This window comes from Dermacentor silvarum, chromosome 2 (assembly GCF_013339745.2).
Source record: "Dermacentor silvarum isolate Dsil-2018 chromosome 2, BIME_Dsil_1.4, whole genome shotgun sequence".
In the NCBI taxonomy this organism is placed as follows: domain Eukaryota; kingdom Metazoa; phylum Arthropoda; class Arachnida; order Ixodida; family Ixodidae; genus Dermacentor; species Dermacentor silvarum.
The window spans coordinates 107,114,325-107,139,673 of NC_051155.1; the positions used below are offsets into that span (position 1 = coordinate 107,114,325).

Sequence of the window (25,349 nt, forward strand, 5' to 3'; positions counted from 1 at the left end):
CACCACCGTTTCACACGCGCCTTCTCGTGGTCATCGAGTTTCTCTTCATGTCGGTCTACTTACGCCGCAGCACACCTGCTTACTTAAGCAGCTCATGTTTGCTACAATTCATAATGCTACCAAAGCCGCTCACCTTACTTCGTATGACATTGCTGTGTTGCTATCGCATTCATTGCTTCGCCCTTAGGGCGAAACTGTGACATTTTTCTTCACCCCTATCTAGAAAACCTGCTCTACCGGCCAACCACACCATCTTGCATCTCATTTATTTTCTTCTCACCCTTGAGAGGAATAAGGTGATGGGTGGGAGAAGTCGATTTTAACACGAAGTCCAAAGTTATTGAAAACCATTTGGAGGGCTCGAACTGCAAGAACATACATATACTCAAGGAGCATATCAAGCAGAACTGCCCAAGCCTTCAGACAGCCGCTGGTACGAAGGTTTGTTTTGCTGCGACATGCTGTTACTGGCTGTTTTGCTGTTACTGTTATGCTGCTCTAGAGAGACAATAAAGGTTTAATGCTTATTGAAGAGAACCGACCAGCACGTAAAACACTTACCAATCAACATCTCATAGTCAGATCCCAATTTGAAAAAAAAAAAAAAAAAGCCTGGATCCGCGCCTGCTGCGTATTATTTTCGACTCGTCATTTTCTTGCGTTAACTAGAGGTTCGAAACATCTAAGCCGCAAAGAAAAACAATGGCAGCAGTCGCACATACACTTACGAACTTTAGCTTTGATTTAATGTACCCAGGATATGGGCCCGTAATGAGCTTATGATATACATTGGTTCGCTCCGTACCGGCGACCGTTGCCACGGCTGCGCGACACGCGAGAGCAACATGAAGGATACGCACTCAGTACACTTACTTACTTTTTATGAGCAATATACTTAAAGCTAGACTTCCTGCTGCAGGACTTCAGCAAGTTTCGATGTGTCGTGAGGTCACCATAATGTGACAGTAGGTCTAGAGTTTGGAGACCAACTCTAGTATCAAATTAGACTAGCTTAATAGTACTTACAGACCTTCCTACTTGGGTCTAGCGTCATCTTTCTACTGCGTGCTAGAAGCCTGTCGTAAAGTTTCTGCGCGCATCGATTGATCGCCCGTCCTTACAATTAGGGAGCCTTCGTACACGCGCCTACAGACAGCGTTTGAGCGCGCGTGTGTGTATCAAGGAATCGGGACTGCACGGCACCTTTCGAAAGTCTACACATGACAGCGGGCGTTGGGCGGTGCGGCCGGATGCGTTGACGGGCCGACCACCAACAGACCCAGAGGCGCGGTGCTGTCGCTGCCGGAAACTGACTCACCAATACCGCGTCTCCCCTTGCCATTGAGGAGGAGAAAGACGCCGTTAGCGTCGGAGACAAGCATTGTTTGGAAAGCAAGCAGCAACAGAGGTCGATTTCTCCACGGGAAGCGCGGCCACCACTAGGAATCAATTTCTCAGGCCGCAGATCAATCAATCAATAAAAACTTGAGTTACCTGTGCACTCGAAGGGGTCGACTTCGCCTGTATAGAGTTCGCGGTGATATAAACGGAGTCGAACGGGACCAACTCTGCAAAATTTGTTGCTCAAAAATAGCCACACACCTAACGAGTCCAACGACAATTGTGAGTGCCAACATTGTGTACATTTACAGAGCTGACTGGCCAACCATCTATTATATTTCCAGTCAAACGCCTTTACAACGAACGTCTCTACAAAGACGTGACCTGTATAACGAAGGAATAATTCTGTTCCGGTTCTAATGTGAGTGGTGCGGTGGGCGACCTTTACAACGAAGTGACCTGCATATAGAATGGTTTCTGGGGCCACAAGCACTTCCTTACAAACACATTCGACTGTATTTGTCGTAGAACCTCGCGTGACAGAAGAAGACCCCCGTTTTATTCTCACGTCCTCTTATATACACTTCAAAGCGCAAAATCACCTGATCATGATGTAATTGGTTATTGAACTATTAAAGAAAGAGAAATACATATGATCCGGTGGTTTTCATTTATTTAGTGACCACAGGGACCATGGTCTTATGGTCGCTACGGTACACCGCCATAGGGTGTACGGCAAAGGTTGGACTGTTCTTTATAAACACGTCACCAACGGCGCGCGCGTTCGGTGCGAACGCGGGCAAAACGCCGCCGCCGTCGACAACAGTTGTGCGCGTTGTTTGCGTGACCGCACACAACCGCTGTCAAAACGTTGGCTACGTGACTAAACGGCTAAACGCCGCTGTCGACACTGTTAGGGGAGAGGCGGGCGAGAGCCCAGGCACAGGCGGCAGAGGCCGGCAGGGCTGCGCGCATGCGCCGCAGTGGGAGAGCGGGCACGCACAAGCACAGGCTAGGGTTCCTCGATGCCCTCCTCGCCCATCGCTCCCCTTCCACTGGGCAGTCGCGTTTGCTCTCCGCCGTGCGTTCGCCCCCCGTGAACGCGCGCGTCTCTCACCCTCGTGCGCTTTCACTCGCACATACATCATACGGCCAATGAAAGTTTTTTCTATTGCCGGACGCGATCATCGAAGAGTGAGCCCTTAACAGCTTCGCTGTAAAAAAATTGGAGCATATGGGTGTCATCGGGAAAGCAGATGGCCCCAGGGAATGGTGTGCGGGAATAGCTCCGGTCATGAAACCATCAGGTGACCTGAGGCTATGTGCAGACCTAACCAAGCTAAACAAATGTGTTGTCCGCCAGCGTTTTAATCTGCCTACAGTGGGGATCAAGCCCCGAGATCTCTCTCGGGAGCGAGGTGGTTCTCTAAACTCGACGCTAACTCGGGCTTCTACCAAGTGAGACGAAGTAAATGTTCGAAGGAGCTGACGACCCTTTATTACTGCTTTCGGTAGATACTATTTCACCAGCAGCTCTGGTCGTTGTGCTTCTCTGCACCTGACTAGGCCCCAATAATACAATGTGGGTCGCCCTACCTTGAGCCTAAGCGGGGCGTCACCGAAGGGTCTGAGTCTTCCCTGCGCACCCTTGAGGCAGGACCTTGTAGTCGTCGCTGAAGTCGGCCAGCCGCGGGTTTACTGTGTGGAAGTACACCAGGGGAAAGAGCTCGCCGAAGAAGGCATCCACGGGGTCGTCCTCGCCGTCCTCCCGGGCCAACTCGGCGGAGCCCTCCGACACGCCCTCCGACAGGCCCAGCCGGGAGCGCAGTGCCCGGAACAGCCGCCTGACCGGAGCCCGCGCCTCGACTGCCACCCGCTCGGCGTAAACGTCCGAAAAGAGCAGCTCCGTGTTGCGCTCAGCCTCGGACACCAGGCTGGACAGGCGCTCTGCAGAAAAAGTGCAAGGAAAAACGTGTCATCATCATCGCCATCATCGTAACATTAGATAGACGCTTAAAAGTGACATCGGTGCCAACATTGAAAAAAGTCGGCAGATCCCTCGCCCAGTGGGAATCGATGTTATGCGAAGCAGTGTGCCGGGAGGGAGCCTACCAAGTTAACAAAACGACCATGAGAGCACCAAGACGTAGGCGGCTGTTTCATGACCTAAATGACACGCATGTCATGACATTCATCCTTAGTCCTCAGGAGTCCCTTTAGCTATGCCTAAGAGACCTTAAGGCGAAAGCCTTAGTCATGCGCATGACTATGACTTCTGCCATCAACCTTTAGGCCTTTCCTTCACTTAGTATCACATCCGATGCCATTCCAGTGGTTTTTGAGTGTTAATCTTTTTTCGCTGAGTCATTATGATTTTGCTGAGTCATGCTCGTGACTGACTTCTACCATCATCCTTTAGTGTTTTCTTGACTTAGTACCCACGTCAGAACCCATTTCAGGGGCTTTTGAGTGTTTATCTTTTTCGCTGAGTCATGGTCATGTTTGCTTAGTCCTGCTTATGGCAATGGCTTCTACAATCATCCTTTAGTGTTTCCATCACTTAGTGCCCTCGTCCGAACCCATTCCAGTGTTGTTTTTTTAGTGTTATTCTTTCTCCGCTGAGTCATTCTCATTTTGCTGAATCATGCTCATGGCTATTGCTTCTACCGTAATCCTTTAGTGTTTCATTCACTTAGTACCAATATCCGAACGCATTTAAGTGGTTTTTGAGTGTTAATAATTTTCGCGGGGTCATTGTCATGACCTACATGACACGCATGTCCATGACATTTATGTCAAGACCTACCCTACCTTTTATGTTCTTCATACACTCTTGTCATAGTATGCCAATTTTGGTACATACCAAGTTCCCGAAACGACCATGAAAGCACCAAGACCTAGGCGGCTGTTTCATGACCTACATGACACGCATGTCATAATATTCATGTCAGGAGCTATCATTTACGTTCTTCATACCCTCTTGTCATACCATGCCCATTTTGGTACATACCAAGTTAACGAAACGACCATGAGAGCACAAAGACGTAGACGGCTAAATAGATAGATAGATAGATAGATAGATAGATAGATAGATAGATAGATAGATAGATAGATAGATAGATAGATAGATAGATAGATACTGTCAAAGTGGCAAATGTTCGCCAAGATGATGAGCAAAACGAGAACAAGGTGAAAGCAGGCGCCAACGATTCGACAACCATCAACCTTTAGGCCTTTCCTTCACTTAGTATCACATCCGATGTCATTCCAGTGGTTTTTCAGTGTTAATCCTTTTTCTCTGAGTCATTATCATTTTTGCTGAGTCATGCTCGTCACTGACTTCTACCATCATCCTTTAGTGTTTTCTTCACTTAGTACCCCCGTCAGAACCCATTTCAGGGGCTTTTGAGTGTTTATCTTCCATTGAACTAAGTGTCCAATGCTGTTGTTCATTGTAATTATATTCTCATCATGATCACGACATTTACCGTTATTGAAGACAATCATTATTACTAACGTGAGCGCAGATATAAAACGCTCAGGAAATTTCAAAGGTGAACCTGAGTTTAGTTTTGCATGGACATCCCCAATATATATATGCACATAATTTTTTTTCCCGGAAAGCCGACCTGTAGGACCTGCGACCTGCACTGCCTCCTCCAGTAGCACCAGCCCATTCCTGGGGAGATGAGTTAGAATAATAATAATAATAATAATAATAATAATAATAATAATAATAATAATAATAATAATAATAATAATAATAATAAGAAAAGATATAAACGCTTGAGATTAGTTTTGCATGGACATCCCCAAGGTACTCTTTAGTCATGCCGTACAAAGCGATCGTAAACGTCCCAACTGTTTAAGCCCGTCATGTAATGATATAGCTGATGGTGGTGGTGGTGAATTCTTTATTTCGCCCAAAAAGAGGGGACCAGTCCAAGGACCGGTTGCGCTGGCTTAGAGGAGGTCGGCGGGGATCCCTTGGCATTCCGCGGCCTCCACCGCACGCTGGATGAGCCGGCGTTGGTGTGCCGGCTCGGAGGTACGCAGGAGGGACTCCCACGATTCTGGGGTGTTTGTTTTGTCTGTGTTGTAATGCGTGCAAGTCAACGCCATGTGTATGAGAGTGGCCGGAGCTGAGCAGTGTTTGCACCTAGGCGTTATTTGTTGCGGAAAGATTTTACTGTATAAGAGGGGGTGTGGAAGCTGCCTGTTTGTAGTTTGCGCCATTGGACGGCCTCGCGCCTTGTTAGATCACGGCGTGCGGCAGGATATATGCATCTTCCGAGTCGGTAGTACTGGAGGATGTCCGTGTAAGTGGTGAGTAGAGAATCGTGCGAGATAGTGGTATCAGGGGAATCGGGGCGGTGGATCCCACACTCGGCTCGGCAGCTAAGATCTCGAGCAAGTGTATGCACCTGGACGTTTCCGCTGAGCGACTCATGGGCTGGAGCCCACAGGAGTAAGCGGGATGTGGAGGATGAGGGGGGAGTAGAATGTAGAATGTGTGATGCCGGGCGAGAGATACGGCCGGCATCGTAGTTGCGGATCGCCTGTTGAGAATCACTTATGACGACTTTGGTAATAGGATCAGTTAGCGCAAGCGCAATGGCAACCTCCTCTGCTGCGGTGACTGTTTCTGCGTTGCGAATGCTGCAGGCTGTGTACCAGCTACGTTGCGGGGCGAGGGCTGCCGCCACCATCGCTGGTTTCGAGAGGTGGTAAGAGGCGTCCGTATACGTGACATCCGGACGTCCGCTGAAGCGTTTCTCGAATTGACGTGGTGTTCCGGATGCATCCGTTTGGGAATGGGAGGGATGCGGAGATTTTGATGATATTCTGGTGTAAGGTCAATATAATTGGGGGCCGTCCTCGTTGGTGAGATCCCAACTCGCTGCAGTACCGCGCGGCCAGCGTGTGTGAGTGACAACCGCTCGTATTGGGCGGTGAGGGTAGCTTCGATCAGTTCGCTCACGGTGTTGGAGATGCCGAGAGCCATAAGCTTATGAGTAGCTGTTGACATGGGAAGACCCAGGGCCGTCTTGTATGCTTTTCGAAGTGACGCCTCTAGCCGTTCGCTTTCGGCGCGGATGAGACGTAAGTAAGGTGCGGAGTAGGTGATGCGGGAGCAGATGAAGGCTTGGACGAGGCGCAGGAGGTTGCACTCTCGCATACCTCGGTGCTTGTTGGAGACTCGCTTGAGAAGACGTCCGATCTGTACCACCGACTGGTCGATGCGTTGGAGCGATATATTGCGGACCGTGGCAAATAAATAAATGCATAACTGTATGGACAGCCACTGCCACACTACAAGCCACAGCGGTCTTCACTTAGTGTTCAAACAAGCTTCAAATTAAAATTAAATTTCGCATGCTGACGGACCATACGCAGAAAAAGGCGCTATCCGCAAAACGGGAGGCAAGCAAAGTCATTAATTTTCCTGCCATTCGTGTTCGTAAAATATCACGACGTTGACGTTACGGAGGTATGCAGGTATTCGCAAGAACTCTTCCATGGAAAGCGAGGAACACGTCTGAGGTCCGCTTCTCTATAGCGCTACAATGTTACCAGTAATAATCCGCGTTCCAGTGACCCCTCTAGAACACAAAAGTTAATTTTGCTACGGCAGCGTTACCTCGATGAACTGGTGCAAGAATTTCGGTAGGTAGGAAAAAAAAATGCAACAAACCAAACGTAGACGAAATTTAACGAGCAGTAACTACACCGGCACGAGTGCACCACGCTGGTTTAAATCCACCCCCCTTGGCATCCTTTACTATTTGGCTAATAGGAGAGGGCTATAGTCCTTTATTACGCTCACGCAACTGGTTGTCTCAAAATGAGAGCGAGAGGGCACGAGAGAGAGAAAGGGGAAAGCAAGAGCAAAGGCGCGCCCCGACGTTCGTCCCAGTCGCAGCATTCCACAGTCCGTTCACACTCTCCGCAAAGGGTTCGATGCCCATATCGCCGGAACTTCTCCCAGTGGCGGCGGCGGCGGCGACCAGTCAAGCAGCAGCAGCAGCAGCAGCAAACAGCTATAACCAGCTGCGGCGGCGAGAAACACATTGAGGCGCGATGACGAGGCGGACTTAACCTCTCCACTTCTTCTTTCTCCTCCTATTCGGAGCCTCTTCTACGAGTCCGGGGCGGCCAAGTTAGAACAATACTAAACTAGGTAGACACAGAGAGAGGGGGGGGGGGGGGGGGGGGCGTAGTAAGGAAGGGAGGGGTGGCGTCTAATCCGGCTCCTAAGGCATCCCTCTGCGTTGCGCGGCGGCGGGGTGAGGAAAAAAAAAATAAAAGTCAAGAGTCGACGGACGCAGCGGCGGCGTTCCGCGCATTCCCCGCCGCACCTTCCCGTCTCACGCTGCTGACCTCCTCCTCACGTGCGCCTCCTCTTCTTCATCGGTCGGCCCCGGTTGCCGGAGCCGACGACGGTGTGTCGCGCCGCGCCCGAGTTGCTGCAGAGCGGCCGGACTCCTTGTTGGCAGCACCGATTCTACCTTATACACCTCCCCCCACCTTTCTCCGTGATCCCCCGCTGACTCCTCCCGCACTATCTGCCACTGCCAGCCGAAGACCTCATTGCCATTCCCGCCGCAGTGTTCTTTCTCTCTCTCTCTCGACGTGTCCAGTGCCGAATTGAATGCGAGCGCAGGGGCGAGCAAGCACAAGGGCGCGATATCGTGTTCATCTTGTCGAGCAGCCACAGCCGCGAGTCCAGATTACCACCGCTGGCATCGTTGTCATCGGCCAAATCTTCGGAATACCTGAGGGCGACAAGTCCGGAGACAAGTAATACCAGAAATAAAGAAAGAAAGGGGGGGAAAACAAAAAAACGGGATTTTTCGGTTTGAGAAAGAGACGGTTGGCCGCGTACAGCCGCGATGAAAGTGTACGTCGATCAGTTGGCGTCGCCAGCGAGCTGCAAGCTTAAGCGGAAGCGAATGAAACTTGTACAGCACATGCGCAGCAGCCGCTCCCCGATTTTCGAACGCATGCCGTTTCTGTGTGGTGCACAGAGTGAACACTGCTTACTCCAACGAGAGATAATTTATTTGAAGGAAGACAGAGAGGTCGGCCTGAGCTAGCATGCTCTAGCCTGCTACTCTGCACAGGGGGAGGGGGGACATAAAGGCTGGATGGGGGGTGATGATGACATAGAAGAAGGATGTACAGCGGCAAAGCCAAGTTCAGCATCCTCATGGCTATCAACAAAGTCCAAAAAGGTCATTCGAAATTGGCATCTACCTTCCAGAGCATGGACGGAGTCACGAATACAAATGAAAGTTCACAAAAGCTGGCCGCGAAAAAGCTGTGTGTATGGGCTTCTCCTGCGTGAGCAGCACAGGTGACAAGAAAGGTAATTAAAATATGCAAAGAGCAGCGATCAGCTGCTCCAGTACGGCGAGGACATGCTTTTAGCGGCCGGAGTCTGGAGACCTGGAGTCTGGAGTCTGGCACATTGATTCTAGCAGGTGTTCCAGCATTTTTTCAACGCTTTCTTTGTCATTCTTTTCAGCTCCTTGCTTGCCTGTAGGGTCATCGGCTTTACTAGCTCTTGAATCCACTTCTTGATGTAGAGGAACACTACGCCATGGTATCGTGCCCGTGGATCTACTGGGCAGCGAAGGCCACTCCGTGTCTGTGCCACCCAGGGGCGACGAATGTGCGCCCTGTGCTCTCGGAGATCCTAAATTTGCAGTAGGCGCGGTTACCGTCCTCGATGCCGGCACAGGCAGAGGTTGTCGAGGCCCCTGCGCCCCACAATCCAGTTCTTCTGAAGTCATTGGATGGCGCTTCTTACGCGAGCGTTGTCTGTCTCAGCGAACAGATTGAGCAGCCTTTCTATGGGAAGATTTGTTTCTTGCCATTTTCCGGAGAATACGAACTTCTTGCTGCATCCTCGACGTTGCTTCGTGAGAGCCAGGACAGTTGGGACATTTCAATGAAGGTGCATCACAGTCGGCGGTATTATGTTGCCCACCGCAACTCTGGCAGGTCACTTGACAAGCTGCATAAACAGCGGGAGTGCTCGAGAAGCTCTTCGATCCGTACCACCCTGCCAGGAACTGCGTGGTGCAGAAAATCAATAAATTCGAAGGCTATCGACTGACTTCATCCAGACACTGCTTCTCAGATGTAAATGAAAGCAATAGAGAGATAGAGAGAGAGAGCGCAAGAGCCCGGACACTGGGCAAAACTAAGACGCGTATTAGACATACAAGTATTTAACGTTCCGCGTTCGCGCGTGCTCACTTTTCCGGTTTTTACCGGTTCTCCATCGGACAAGTCGTATTATGGGCTCGCTTTGAAGATGCTAGAAGTAAACAGCATTGCGCCGATGTAAAGCGCTGCAATGCTGTGTTTCCATGCATGCGATGAAAATCTTTGGCCTCTTTACGATTTGTAAGTATTTCAACGAGATAAAGAACAATAGATAGCAAGGCAAGCGACACAGGTAACGTCCGTACAGAGGGACAGTAAGCGAGCAGCAGCATAAGCGCTGAGCGGCTTGCAGATGCGTGCGTGCGATCCAGAAGGCGCGAAGCGGCAAGGACTTTTGAATAGGAAAAGTACCCGGGTCGCCGTTAGAGCCCCAGCACGTGACGCACAGTTGACGAGCGGCTGGCGACGTCTATTCCGCGGCTCTTAGTTAGCAAGAAGAAGAAGATGAAGACAGATCCAGCAGCGCGCATCCGTGAACAAGTCTCCAATACACACCCGCCAGTCGCAGTCACTTCGACAAGTGACACGCCAATTAGCGGGATCGCGTACGGCGCGAACGCCGCATTCACAATGGCCTCCGCGTCGGCTCATTCTTCTCTTAACTCGTTGAGGTTTGTTTGTTCTCGGGCGAAAGCAGTAGTGGCGCCGCGCAAACGTCGTCTGGCAAAACACGCTGTCGTAAAACGACTCCCCGGTGTGTGCTCATTTATTGTAATTAGTTTTTTTTTTCTTGATTTGCGAGCCCAGAACACGATGCAACATTACGAATTAAAGCGCCATACACCTCCAGTCCTGACGCTGAACTAAGCATATTTCACTGCATCGAAAACGTACGGGTCGACAATGCCCATCTTAGTCCTTAATTCTGCAGGTTGGAGTATCGGATAGGACATGTTTAACCGTCCTTATCGCCTTCTGCTGCTACGCATTGATTAGGCGAGAACACATTCGACAGTATACTCTGCTCTGATCAACCACGGTCTTTCCCGTACTTTAGTGCTTTTTAGTGCCCCTCTAAGTGGAAATGTAGTCGTTTCTTTCCACGTTTTAGTGCACCGCAATTCGCAGGCCCTCCAAGGGTGTACCTTTATAGGCTTTCAAAGGCACGTCGCGGTCGAGACCGCGGTCTGATGCGAAAAACACTTCGACGGCGTTCTGGAAGTCGGGGCAAGAACCGGCGCGGCATTTCGCGGATCGTAAAAAAACTGGGCTGAAAAGACACCGCGACTCCCTCGTGGTGCTCACGGACAGCGAAGGCTATGTGCCAGATTTTTGGATACAGATTCCCTCTTCGAAGCTGTGTAACTTCGACGGCCACGCATCTCTGCACAGGGACGGTGAATCTTGGGCGAGCAGAGGCGGTGACGACGGCGGTCAGCCGCAGCTGGTTATAAAGCCCGTTTCACATGGTGCGAGTTCGCAGCTGCGGGAAATAGGCCGCCGGACCCTTCGTGCGTGCGTTTTTTTCGATGTTCGGCGTGCTGAACTTCTCTGCGAAAAACGCAGATGCGGTGGTAGCCACTGTAGCGGTGGAAACAGACGACCAACGACGTAAGCGGTTCGCTCATACGTCATCGCCAGTCAGAATGCTCAACGAGTATGCGAAAAACGCAGCTGCCGTAGATCCATGTGAAACGGGATTGCGAATTTCGCATCTGCGGAAATCGCAGCTGCGAAAAACGCACAGCAAAATCGCACCATGTGAAACGGGCTTTAGGCACATCTTCCATAACAGGCCCTTGCGACGGCATTTATCGAGTGTGTTTTGATGAAAATGCGTGAAGGACAAAACGGCATCCCTGCGCCATAAAAGCCGAGTACGATATGTGGCGCGTTGTTGCGCATTAGCTAACATCTTTGTTCCAATAGCGTCAGCGACACAGCTCTTCCCCGCTCACCACAGAGAGAGAGAGAGGAGAGAATTTAGTGAGGAAAAGCAGAAAAGTTGGCCTCAGGTAATATCCTCTAGCCCGCTATTCTGCGGAGGGGAGGCGTTGAGGAGAAAGAGAGGGGTGACCAGGATATAGGTATACAGTAGGGTGCTAATAATATAGGAGCGTACTCGCACGTTCGTGTCCAGAGCGTCCGTTCACAGTCTCGAGTCTATAGACCTGCATAAGTTAAAAATTCTGGGCCCCGCTCTAGTCTCAGCACGCAGCCGCATCGACAATATACACAACGTGCTTCTAATACCGCATTTCGCCGATTCAGTCGCCTGCCGGTCATCAGAGAGGACGTGTAACTGAACCAACTTGCGGGGGCAAAGACGTAGTTTTCTTCTCACGGAAAGGTATGCCAACGCCATCCGCGGAGCGCGTGCCGCCGGAGCGACCACCCTATGAGGGCTTATTATCAGCGTGTCGAAGTTCGAGTTCGCTAAATGCCAATGCGGCACTCTACACCGTTCTCTATACACCGTCTGCACACAGTGGCGCAGCTTCGATTCGCCAGGCGCATTCAGGTTGATTTCGCGCCTTTCACTGAGCCAATGTACGTATACGGGGTAGCCTACCCGCAATGCTAGCTAGCTCAGTGGTTACGGCGTTGCGCAGCTAATCGCGGGCTCGATTACCGGCTTCGGCGGGCGCCTTTCGACGGATGGTGAAATGTTAAAAAAGAAGAAAGAAAGAAAAAAAAGCAAGAACAAAGAAACGCTATAGTGTTGCGATATAACAGATTTATGTGCACGTGAAAGAAACCGGGAAGTTTATACAGTACTATACAGCGTCCCTCATAACCAACTGTTTTAAGTTTCGGGACGTTAAACCTCGTAATTTAATTAGTTTACGAGAGTGGCTTCAGAGCCTCGTTGTCAGCATCAAATCCGCAGGTTCGCGCCATGCGAGAGAGGGCGAACAGGAGCGCGTCCACCACGACGCCACTTTTTGGCACAGGTTTCCGCCCGAAGCAAGCTCTCCCGCATGACCGCGTATATATACCTTCGGTACGAGACATATTGTTTTCTGAACTGCGCACTTCGACGCCTTCCGCTGGCCACATGGCACGGCGCCATGGCTCCTCCGACACAAACCGTCGATCGCGCGGAAACGTGGCAAACAACTTAGCACGTTTTTTTTTTTTTTTTTTTTTTTTAACTTCTCGTGTTGTGCCACATAAGCTGTGAAAGCAGGTACGGGAGACAACCTGCCGTGACGCACATCCACACAAGATTTCTACGTCATCACAACTATTCGCTTTGTCGCAGTAACAGTTGACGGAATAGCCTAAGTAGGGCATCGTAAGTGCGAGGTCTTACACGATCGTTTCGGAGGTGTTGGGTGTTCTAATTCTAAGTGCGTTGTATATAGTATTCGCATTGTCCGCTGATTCAAAATACCGCAATGCGATCGACCTCCGTATTCTAGAACGCTCTGCCACTTATCACTCCACCTCGACTTAATGATGACGATCATTATGTTTACTGGCATCCCCATTGATACGGGGCGGGGACAAATAGTCACCTAGCCTGCTTGATTTAATCAGGTTTCACTATATTTATCGCTATCTAGCGTTTTGCCTATCTGATCTCGATCTTAACTTTCGTATTCAAAACCTCTGTCACTATATTGTGCCATTAGGCTTGCAATGCCGTGCGGCAGATCCTACGGCACGGCAGACGACTGGCATGACCTTCCTAAATAATACTGTCAGCCGTCACATATAGGTGAAAACAAAATGTAAGCAAGTTCCACGGGCCTTCGATAAGTACCAGGGTACCATATGGCTAGACAGGTATCTGTGTACCCCTCTGTAAGCATTGAATGACCTGCAGTAGCCGTTCTGCAATGACCTGCAAAAGCCTTATTAACTGGCCCGCAATAGACTCGTTCGTGGCCGAGGCACCCGAGGAAAGAGCTCGCGCACAAACGGCACCGCACACCGGACGCAAACAGAAGCAGTTCAGTGGTGCCATAAGCGCATGCTCATAGTTCCATGTTGCGCACGCAACATGGAACATGGATATGTGTTAAGCATTGCATGCTTTGCTGCATGCCGGATAGTTTGTGCGAGCGCATAAGCAGTCATGCTTGATTAAGGCTGAAACATGTGATTTTCAAAATGGGGCACCTGAACTGCGTTGGCATAAAGTTAAGTGTCTGTTTACACGCTGAGGTTAAAACGTAACCACTCGACAAACTCAGCACCGCTTATCCATGATGGCAGCCTGCAGATGACCCAGAAAGAGAAAGACGGAACAGCACAGTAATATGTGTTGTTTTCCTGCACGTAGTAAACAACGCGGTGCACTGCGTCTTCGACGTATTCGGGCACGTTTCAGCGAGATTTAAAATCGAGCACCTTCACGAAGGCTTACACAACGCTAATTGGGGTGACCGACCGTGCTACGCGCGATGTCTGCGCCTGCGAAGAACACCTGTTGTGCTACTCTCCTCGATATGTCCTGCAAAGGCAATTACTCTCCGGCGCATTAAGCAGACCGGACGACCATCCCCTGTCCGTGGAGACGACGTAACTGGAACACCCGTCTCCAACGCTCGTCAGCCCACACGGCAGTGAAGGTGCTTTCTGAGAACCGACCTGCGCGAGCACCGTTAACGGCGCTGTCCATGCGCGTGGCACGCACTTGCCTCCTTGCCCCTCACCTTTCATCATCCCTTTTTCCCTTCCCCCGGAGTAGGGTAGCCGACCGGACGCCTTTCCGGTTAATATACCCAAGCCTATCTCTCTTCCTTTTCTCTCTCTAGAATCGATAATCGAGGCAGCAGATGGTACATGAAGGCGGGACGACGGGACGGGTTCTTACGACGGCGCCAGTGAGTGAAGCTACAGCAGGAGCGCGAGGTGGTGCCGTGCTGCGATGACTTCGTCGGGCCGCAGATCTCGCGGCCAGCTGGTCCGCGGCCGCCAACGCGTTTAAAGGGCGGCGGCGTCGGCAGCGGAAGCGGCTCACCGAACAGCCCAGCGCGGAGGCGGTTCGCGTGGGCACAGCGCGACGAAGAGGACCGTACACGCCGCGCTGGTAAATAGCGTACGTATAGCCCTCGACTGTTGCTTCGGAGCAGCACCTCCTGCAACGACGTCGAACGAGAGAACGTGCCGGCCTTCTGCTCTTATTCGTTGTCCTCTTTTGAACGCATGATGGTGATGATGATGATGGCAGCAGCAGCAGCAGCAGTATAGTAGTAGTGGTGGTAGTTAATCGGTTCATTGGTCAGGTAATTTCTTTAACGTCTTTCTTTCTGATCACTCCCCCCCCCCCCCCCTCCCCTTTTCAGCTGCTGACTGCTGCTGCCTTGCCGAGTGGCCTACTTGAGCCAGTGGGCATGTACTATCATATGTGACTTCAGGGGCCACGTTATAATTACAGAATAGAAGTCAGGCAAAACCTTTTTGCCAGAAACATCATGCCCTAAACCAGTTTTCAGGAGTAAGGAGTTAAAAATCTGCCGTGAAATGCTGTGCTGTTCCAGTTACCATTTTCCCCCACTGCACTTGCGCACAAGTGTGAACAAACTGCAAAAGCAATGCACTTCGCGGCGGTTTCTGAGTCCTTATTTCCCGAAACAGGTACTTCTGTATACTGCGAGCACGTGCGATGTCGGCAGCAAATCATTTATTTTATGTCCCGTCGCTTATAGACTAGACGGTGTGTAACGTATATGTTTCCAAAACTCCGACGAGGCCAGAAGATGCCCGATGTGGTTTGCGAACACCGATAGGCGTATATACAGGCGCACTGCACACACAAAAGAAACGGCTTCAACATCAACGACTCGAAACATGCATAACAGGCAGCGCATACCCGAAGAAACGAGAGAAGTCTTACCCGCCGGCCATTTGTAGCGATAAGACTTAGTTCGACAGACAACCTTGCGCACTTCGCCGTACAGCCATTTACTATATTACTGTACGTGCATAGCCGGCAAGCAAACGTCGCACAGTAAAATCGCTAAATCAACGAGACGCGTTCCACGGGCAATCGGGCGACCAATTTTATATAAAGTACTTGGCGCCCCGAAGCGCGCGGATCGATGGCCGCCAAATATTTTAATTTACAGCCGATCCGGTTCTTATCGCCGCTAGCTGGTCTCAGGAGATAAGGTCCGGCATGCCAGATCCTCTTGAGCCTGCCCCGGTGTGTGTGTGTGTGTGTGTGCGTTGGCTGCACATTCGGCGGTCGTCGCACGGTGTCACTGAACGCTACGAAATCTGCGGCGCTTTTTTTTTTTTTACTGGTTCGAAAGTGCGATCGTAACTATCGACAGGACCTCCACTACATGGCGGACGCGTTTATTTAGCCATGTTTTTCTTTCTCGCCTCCTTCCTCTTTTTTTGTTTTTTTAGGTGCGCAGATTAGGCGGCGTGTTTGCGTCGCTTGTGCACGTGACACGTACGTCTGTCGGTTAGTTTAATTGCTTTCACAACTATACAACCACGGGCGGGGAAAGTGGGAAGGGTTGAGGAGGAGAGGGGACGGGGGAGGGGGGGGAGGTCTCCGCAGGACGCCATGAACCTTGTACGGAAACAAGATAAGCAGATGCGAGTTTGGGGTTAGGAACATATTAATTTACAACCGCGGGCCGGTACGCCTATCACTGACATGCTATATAGACTGGTCCGCACAGTTGGGTCTCCATGCTCGACTAGTTCCAAGCTAAACATACATAAGCCTCGGGCTCTGGCGCGTAGCTCGGTTGTTGCAGATTCGCCCAATCAGACGGCGTGCGTTGAGATCTGCTCTCTTCTGGACGGGCACCGGAGCGTGAACCAACCGACCTAGCCTGGAAATTCGAATCCGCCGGCGGCGCGCGCTTGGTGTAATGGCATTCGCGGGAAATTGGACTGCCCCAACTTGGCCTTCATATAGTGGCCGGTTTTACTTCCTATGGTGCATAGGTGAAATTGTGATAAATGAGCTGACGTATATACCTTAACCAAGAAAAAGAATTAACGACTGCAGGACGTGTCTCTTGCCGAGATAATTGATCGTTAAAACCGTAAATATACATGCCGCAAAAATACAAAAGCTTCTTGCTTTACCTGGCTTTTGTGTGAGGGAATGCGAACAAAAAAAAAAAGTGTTGTTGGCGGGGGGGGGGGGGGGGGGGGGGGCGCTGAAAATTACTTTCTTTCCATTTGTTAGGCGTTCACGACACGATCATGTGAACCTTTACTATAAATTAATCGAGGAAATACCACTACTATTCGGCAGCTGCGACAGCTTGCAACGTGGTATAGTTTGTATGTGGAACAGTAGTAACCTTTGTTTGTTTATCGCATGGACTTCGGAATAACGTCTAACGTTACACGGCGATCTCGCATGCTTTCCAAACCTAACTGAGCAAGGTGTATATGACCATGTTCACGCACGCAGTACGCCTGACTTCCTTCCCGCTCCTTCTCGGGAATCGTTTATTCGCTGAATCTCACCGATATGCAAGCGCGGTTTGAATAGAAACAAGCTGTCCATTTTCCGATTGACCTCCGAAACTGGCGACCACGTAGGTGGCGCGCGCGATATATCGATCAGGTGACATCGTTGAGCTAGGTTTGCGTCGCCGAGTTTCCAAATAAAAACACCCAGAAAGAAACTGGCGCTACGGTAGGTCCTCTTAAAGTACCTTCTTGAAACTTTTTTTTTTTATTACGGGTTAAACTACAGAGACAGAGAGATAGAGATACGAAGCGGGAAAGGTAGGGAGGTTAACCAAGGACGTGCCCGGTTGGCTACCCTACACTAGGGGAGGTTCTCGAGAAAGAGGGGAGAATAGATAGGAAGGAAACAGAAGAAAAACTGTAGCGAAGGACAGATGTAGAACGAAGGACACATGCAGTTTACGAACAAACGCTGACCTGTGTCATTCGTTCCTTGTGCACGCCGCATTCTTACCGTGATGGATTACCAACTCGCCCAGCTTTCGGTTATTCTGCTTTTTATATCGGCATTAACTTTACGCGAAACGCAAGAAAGTTCATGCTCTCCATAATTTCTGCCTTGCGGATTTTCTTCCTAAAATAACATATGCGCATATTCAAACGTTGCTCCTAACAGTGCGAAGCCGGCGTATCTCGGACAAGGCTACAAAACAGCATAATTATTACGCATCGGCTAATAGTTGCTCGAATGGCCTCTGGCAAAGCCACGTAAAGCAACTGTTCAAATCTATAGACATTTCCAACAAGAGCTACCTAGGCGTAGCCATAATGCTCTGTAGAAGGTTCTGACTCAACGTCAGCACCTGCTCAAAAGAACTAGCCGCAGAGATAGCCCGAGTAAATTATACCCACGCCGACAGTCCAGACACGATGCGTTCTCGCTCCCCGATCGAAAGGGATAGATACGCGCAGCCTCAATACATCACAAGTGCACGTGGCTACTTACAAGTGCGTACGCCTGCTAAGTGATTTCTGTAACATACGCACTGTCGAGAAGCGCGGCACATAAAGCCATTAGCGCACACATTAAATTCCAACATATTAAAGCACAGCGAAGATCGAGAAGAGCATGCGTGCCCGGACATTGCCGGTATAGCGCAATGCTTTATCGCAGTGCTTCTGCATCCCGTGCTGCGATATATGCTATACCGCAACGTGGCCGCCTAGAGACAGCATTGCCCGCCTTAGCTCACTAAGCCACCCTAAGGCGTAACAACACGGAACGCAGATTGCCATAGCGTCAACTTCCTCCACTCACTATAAGCTATAGCCCGAGGCTTTATAGCACGCCACACGTGTCAGCCGCGCGTATATACGCATACACGACTGCCTCGGGGGAAAAGGCAGGAACGCGGATCGCGCCGACGGCGCTACCGCTTAAGCACCCTGATAATGACTGAACGACAATTAACTCTCGGGTGCGTTGAGGCTTGCGAGCAAAAAAAAAAAAAAAAAAAAGCGCGTGGCGGGCGGGAAAGGGATACAGCCCGCGTATAACGGCAACGCGCCCACGAAGTGCAGTGATCGGAAAGCAGCCCCGGTTGCACGCGTCTCTTTCCCGACCTGCTCGAGCGCAGTGAAATAAGAATCGATAAAGTACGGAGGCTATATAGCTTGGCAGACAGCGGCCCGTTTCCCATTATACTTGGATGTACCGCACAGCCATTCTAGGTGCCCATCCGCGATCATCCAGGTGCAACAAGCACAGTGGGACGACGACGGCGGCGGCGGCGGCCGGCAGCGATCCGGAACGAAATCGAGGCCAAAAGGCCGTCGACGCTGGCCATGGGATGGCCAGCGAACGCTCGCCAAGCCCTGTTCCTCCGGCACTGATGCCCACTATAAACTACGTCGCCGTCGCCGTCACAGTGCAGCAGCAGCAGCCGTACAGGAAAGGAAGCAGCAGCATCTCTGTACGACGTTATCGCGTCGCAGACGGGCGGCGCGGTGGCGCCATGGCTGTCACTCCCCCCCCCCCCCCCCCTAAACCTGGCCGGTGCGCGCACCGGGGGGAGAACCAGTTGGCCGAAGCCGCGCTGCCACCATAGAATAAAGAACCAACTTTAGAGAAGGGAAACTGTAGCTTCCACAGTGGTACGAAAATAAGAAGCGGCAGCGCATGGAACTTACTTAGGCATAAGACAGATGGCGCTGCTCAAACAGGAAGCGGAAATGTAGTTTTTTTTTTTTTGAGCAAAATTCAATATGGCCGCTTTTCACCGGTCGCGTACGCTGGTACGCGCCGCGCTCGCCCGGTTGGCGTTGCGGCACGCCTCATTGCCTTGGCTGCCGCGTAGTTTTCGCGTTCTAATTGCCAGGAGACCAAAGAGCCTCTACTGACGCCCATAAAAACAAGCCACAAGTGAGTGAACGGAACGTGCGACTTTATTGGCGGAAGACAAGCAGTGCACCTTCTCGTACAAGAGCAGAAATAAACATTGCATGTCGAGATGCACTGGAATCATTAACACGAGCTCGTAAACGGCTCACTTTCGTCGTCGCACATGGCGGTCTGGTAACGAGCGACGGCCAGCAGTGCAAGCAGATTGGACAGTGTCCCACCTGTTTGCACCAACAGTCGCCGTTGAACATGAGCAACTTGCATTGCGAAGCAATAGGGTGACGCAGGCATCTGCTGCCGCAGCCAACACAGCGACATGGACTACCCGGAAATTTAAAGTTACCTCCGTTCGAACCTGCACGTTTTTTTTTTTTTTTTTTTTTTTATTTCGGGGGCCGCGAATGTGTAGGTCACACTTGGTGCCCCTCTATCTTTCTATATGGACATGGTCGGTTTCGCGGGCATCACCTTCGGCAGCCTTTTTGCGGGCCTTTCAACTTCACACACATCGGACCATGTAAGCATGCATGCTGGTCTAGGATTGCCGCAAAAAACACACGAGACGAAGAAAGAGATAACACGAAGCTGTACTGACAACTATTTATTTAATGAAACGAACGCCGAACTTATATAGATCAGACACACGTGTGCACCCGAAAAGCAACGAGAAATCCAATAAAAACACAGAGCTACTTTCAACAGGGTTGCGATACAAATGCTAGGATAAACATTTGTAGACTACCGAGGCACCTAACACGTGTGTATTACGTAGAAAAATAAAAACGTTCCTTCTGGGTAACAGCAACTGACTGAAAACTAACGCAATCACCATCCTTAAAGTGTCGCATGGCTATTGCCTCTACAACCTCTCTTTTCAGCTGGCCATTTTTTCTGCCAATAATCTGCTGTTACTCAGAAAGAACTTTTGTTTCTTTCCACGTGATACACACGTGTTAAGTGCCTCATTAGTCTATCAGCGTGTATCACCGTCCAATCTGCATTTGTATCGCACCTCTCTTGAAGGTCGCTCTGTGTTATTATTGGTTTTCTCGTTGCTTTTTGGGTGCACACGTGTGTCTGATCTATATAAGCTTGGCGTTCGCTTCATTAAATAAACATTTGTCAGTACAGCGTCGTGTTGTCTCTTTCTTTGTCTCGTGTGTTATTTGCGGTAACTTCCCAAATCATGAATCACCAACTGGCCTACATCTATACTCTTCTAAATGATGGTCACGCCAAATCGTGGCCGAGGAAGGTCACATGCATAATTTACCCATGGCTGCAGCAGGAAAGGACAGAACGGGGAGCACCAATCACAAAGCATGTAAATTGGAAGTCTATGTCATTGTGCGGACTGCAGGAGCGAATGCTTACCACGAGAGACTGCTTCCCAATGCAGCTGACCAGGCCGCCACGTCCGAGAAACGTAACACAGCAACCATAACCAAGTCAGATAACAGTGAAATTAGACTGCAATCAATGACCGCATAAGGTCCACACAATACATTATACATTGGTGAAGATCCATATGGCAACAGTGAGCCTTCACGTACATGGGTCACTTACGGCACATTCAGCTGTCTGACTACAGGCACAGCACTTGCCTCCAACACACATGGTGGTCTGGTAATGAGTGACAACAAGCAGCGCGAACAGATTGGGCGGCGTGTCCCACCTATTTGCACCGACAGTCACCATTGCATATTAGCAACCTGCATTGCGAAGCAATCAGGTGATGCAGGCATCTACTGCCCCAGTCAACACAGCAACATGGACTACCCAGCATTTTAGCATGAACTCCTTTCCAGCCTGCACGTTTCTTTTCTTTGGAGGGCCGCTAATGTATGGCTCACACTTGGTGCCCCAATTTGTCTCACTATGGACAAGTCGGTTTCGTGGGCATCACCTTCGGCAGCCACTTTTGCGGGCCATTCTACCTAGGTGGCTATCAACTTCATACACCTCAGATCACGGAAGCACGTATGCTGGTCTATGTTCATGCCAAATTGCAGCTGACGAAAGCCACAAGCAAAATTTGCACATGGCTACAGCAGGAAAGGACAAAACGGGGAGCACCAATCATGGTGCGTGTAAATTGGGAGTTTACGTTGCTGTGCGGACTGCAGGAGCAGGTGCTTATCTCAAGAGACTGCTTCCCAATGCAACTTACCAGGTCCCCACATCCGAGAAAAGTAACCCGGCAACCACGACCAAGTGGGACAGCAGCGAAACCAGACTCTGTAATCAATCACTTCAGTGTAGCACAAGGTACACTGAAGGTTATCGAACAAGGCAAGGCTACACCCAGGCAAGGCTAGACAAGCAGGGCTACACCCAGGCTATTGACCAAGAAGAGCAATGCTGAATGAGACTAGGAATTAAATATGGCAATCAGAAAGCTTGTGTTCATGAAAGAAGCCACTTGGCTCTACAAGCACTGAAGGCCAAACACATTAAGAAAAGTCAGATGCTACATAGCACACGGTGCAACGGTTAATGCAAGACGCATGCCGATGCTGCATCGGCTATTTCTGGAGAGGAATTGTACATGGCAGCACACACTAAGAAATATTGCTACAGATATGGTATGCTACTAGACAGTGAATGGTATTAAGTATGAGCACAGAATCGGTTGACCTTCATGTTTGGATGAGGAAGAAGAATTATCCCTAGCAAGAGTGGGGAATGCAAAAGCTTGCATTTATAGAAAAAAATGTATACTCGGCATAAATGGAATTTGACATGACCAGGAAGCTGATTAGGGAAGGCCAAACTGATGGAACTCTTTTGGCCAGCGTCGTCCGTGCTTGTTGAATGGTTGCAGGTGCATCTCAACATGAAGAATTTCTAGGAAGTCTTTGTTGAGGTACCTGGATGACTCGGCCAATATCCGTGCTGGTGGAATGATGGCTGAGGCTCTTTTCAGTCTTGACACAGTCCTCCGTAGACTTGATATCTCATCCGAATACTTCTGCATCCGCTTCTTTGTTTGTGGTGTAAAATCCTTGTAAATTCGGCTCCAGCCCCTTCCTGTCAGGGTAGATGGGGGCTCCTGTGATGAGGACCATGGTGTGCTTGGTGCAGATTCTGTTGGGGCAGAACAGTAACACGTGAGATACAGCACAGATTAGCCAAACTCATGTAGGGCTTTCTTTTATGTTTGAACCAATTATGCTGAACCGTAAATGTGGAAAGACATTCATATCATCTGCTACAAAGAAATGATATGTATCTCAAGACTAGTGAGCCAATACAGTATATATCAAGCACATTTATTTCTGAACTTGGTGTTGTTTACCTTGTAGTAACAGCCAAAGTCCAAAGAATGACCTTGTTGTATCAGGAAGTAGCTTGTCTTTGGTGTATGGAGTGCTGCTTTACACTGGTGTCATCCTCTTTACTGCATGTCTGGAACAGAAATTTTGATTGCATCAGAAATTGAAAAAGCACAATTTTGCAATATCAAATGCAAGAAGGTGTGACATATATATTGTAATGGTTTTAGACTGCAGAACACATGAAACTGTACAATTTGTTCTAGGGTGCTTAAGCAACATGTTAATTAAATGAATATTGCTACCTGCCTAACTACAATGCGTGTCAACAGCTTAAGTATTATTAGGATCACAAATGAGAGCATTTGTGCGCTCATTTATACACCAGAAGTTATCACGCTGCTGGTTCCACAAGCAAATGCAAGACAAATATGAAGCTATTAGAACTGCTGCATTCCTTTTCTGCACGAACATGATGCACCCCTTTATTACTGCAAAAATAAATGCCCCAAGGTAAATCAAACGGAACAGCAAGAACACTTGGAACCAACAAGTACGAAATATGGGTAAATTATCATGCGTGCAACTCTTTAATACATTAAATTCAGTACTTTCACTTCAATTTGCCAAAGGGTTATCCGGCTTTGTGGACGAAAGCAGTTGCCGGCGGAATCGAACATATATATATATATATATATATATATATATATATATATATATTGATAAGGCTACTCAGTCGCCTACGGCCACAGATACAACGAGATGAAAAATGTGATGGGCGTTCCCATATCGCTGTCTTTTTTTCGTCATTGTGTTTGCATAACGATGGCCGCGCAACTAAACATCATTTCGGAAACAGCAACGGAGGGTCCTGACTGCCCATATGTAATGCAGGATCTAGTTCGTTAACTTGTCTCCGCCTGTAAGTTAACCAGACGAATATTACATAACGATTCAAGAAGCAGCGATGTTAAACGACTTACCGGTATTGCCGTCCTCAGTCGCAGCAGAATCCGGCTCCCGTTTCGATGCAGACTTGTTCCGCATGGCTCACGACCGAAACCTAGCTTTCGGGCTTACATTTCTCGCAAACCCGTCACTTCACCCCAAGTTAAATAACGCGAGGTGTCGAAGCGCGATAAACTGGTTTTAGCACAAAATAAGCAACCAGCATAAGTGTACGAACCAATGAATCCGTGCTTGCCGTGTTCGCGAAAAATACCGGTAAAAATTTTAAATCCAGGCCAGAGGTCACGTGGGAGATCGGTGATGATGAACGTTATTTTGCGTTTATAATGGCAAAAAAGAAACAGTTGGTACTCAACAGTACAATCTCTAATTAAGAATAATAATTTTGTGCTCTATGTCAAGTAACAAAAACGCTTCGATGAGCGCGGAAGAAAGTTTGTAGGTTAAAATTGCGCTTATTACGGCGCCTCTAGCGGGAGCTACTGAACTCACTTAGGCATATTTTCGAGGGGATGTACTATACTTGTTTTGTTAGCAGCGATTTTTTCGCCCTCTGTGGCCATTTGGCGAACTCGCGAGTTTCCGGGGCCTGCTGCCACCGCGGGAACCGGACCCCGAAGGACGACCGCACAACGCGCGGTTGCGAGTATGCGCGCACCTACGCGCGACCGCCGCTGCCGCTCCCGTGGTCGCGCGTGCATTCCCGGCGGGCCCTTGAACCGCCTGGAGAAGAAGAGGCCGCGCATCCACACACCTTCGTCACGTTCGCTCACACTCTCTCTCTCTCTTCCCGACATCTGGACATCACGGGCACGGCTCCGACGAGGTGGTTGCAACATCTGCTCTTTCGAAAAGCACACGTCGTTTGTTTTAAGGAGTCAATAAGTGCGCCGAACAGCTCTATTTCGGCGTCGAGACGCACTGCACGCGGACGACGGTATCTTGCACTCATTCGCATTTGGGCGACAGTCGGCACACGAAGTTATCCGATCGTGTAATGGGTGGTGTGTGTGGGTGGATGCGCTCGCTATTCCTCACTTTTTAGAGCGATAGTTCTGCTATTCCATGCACAAACCTAGAAAACGCCTGCTCACTTTTTAGAGCGATAGTTCTGCTATTCCATGCACAAACCTAGAAAACGCCTGGTTCCGCAAATCTGACCTTCAAGCTCAGCTAAGGTCAAACTGGGACTTAGCCTGCCACTACCGGCGGCTGCTACGTACGCCGTGTAGGCGCCCATATCTTGAAATCGATCTGCGGTGTGGACAAAGTGCGTCGAGTGCTGGTAGCTTTGTATGCGCTGTGCTTTCGACGCTTAGTTCGCGTTGAAGCGAGACGCAGCATGGAGGTCAATTAGCAGCGTCTGTGTCCTTTCACAAAGCAAGCAAAACCATGCTATCGCTCGAGAACTTCGTTTAACCGCATTCAACTACAGCAAATTTTATTGCGATAGCAATTATATGGACACTCAAAGCGGATTTCTGCTGTCGCCGGATTACTATCCTTACTCCGTATAGCTCTCTACTAATTTGCTATCGCAATTGATGCTTCGCCTTTCGGGTGAAACTGCGACATTTTTTTTTTTTTTCATCTGGAGTACATTCTGCGACATACACGTGACCACGACACTTTCTGACCGCCAGTGGCTATGGTGCTCCGCTGCTAAACGCGAGGTCGTGGGCTCGACTCCCGATCGCGACGGCCGCAATCCGATCGGGGGCGGAGTTTAAGAACACTCGCGCACCATGCTTTGGGTGGGTGCGCGCTAAAGAAGCCGACGAGATCGAAAT

General features: G+C 49.8%; 1 protein-coding gene across 1 annotated transcript in view; it reads right to left on the reverse strand.

Annotated features, from left to right (window-relative positions):
- The window catches only part of LOC119441666 (glypican-5-like), a 117,831-nt gene that overhangs the window by 19,045 nt on the left and 73,437 nt on the right, over window positions 1–25,349 (reverse strand). The window contains 2 exon segments of the mRNA XM_037706261.2: window positions 2,938–3,000; window positions 3,002–3,288. Coding sequence (XP_037562189.1) covers window positions 2,938–3,000; window positions 3,002–3,288 — 350 coding nt within the window.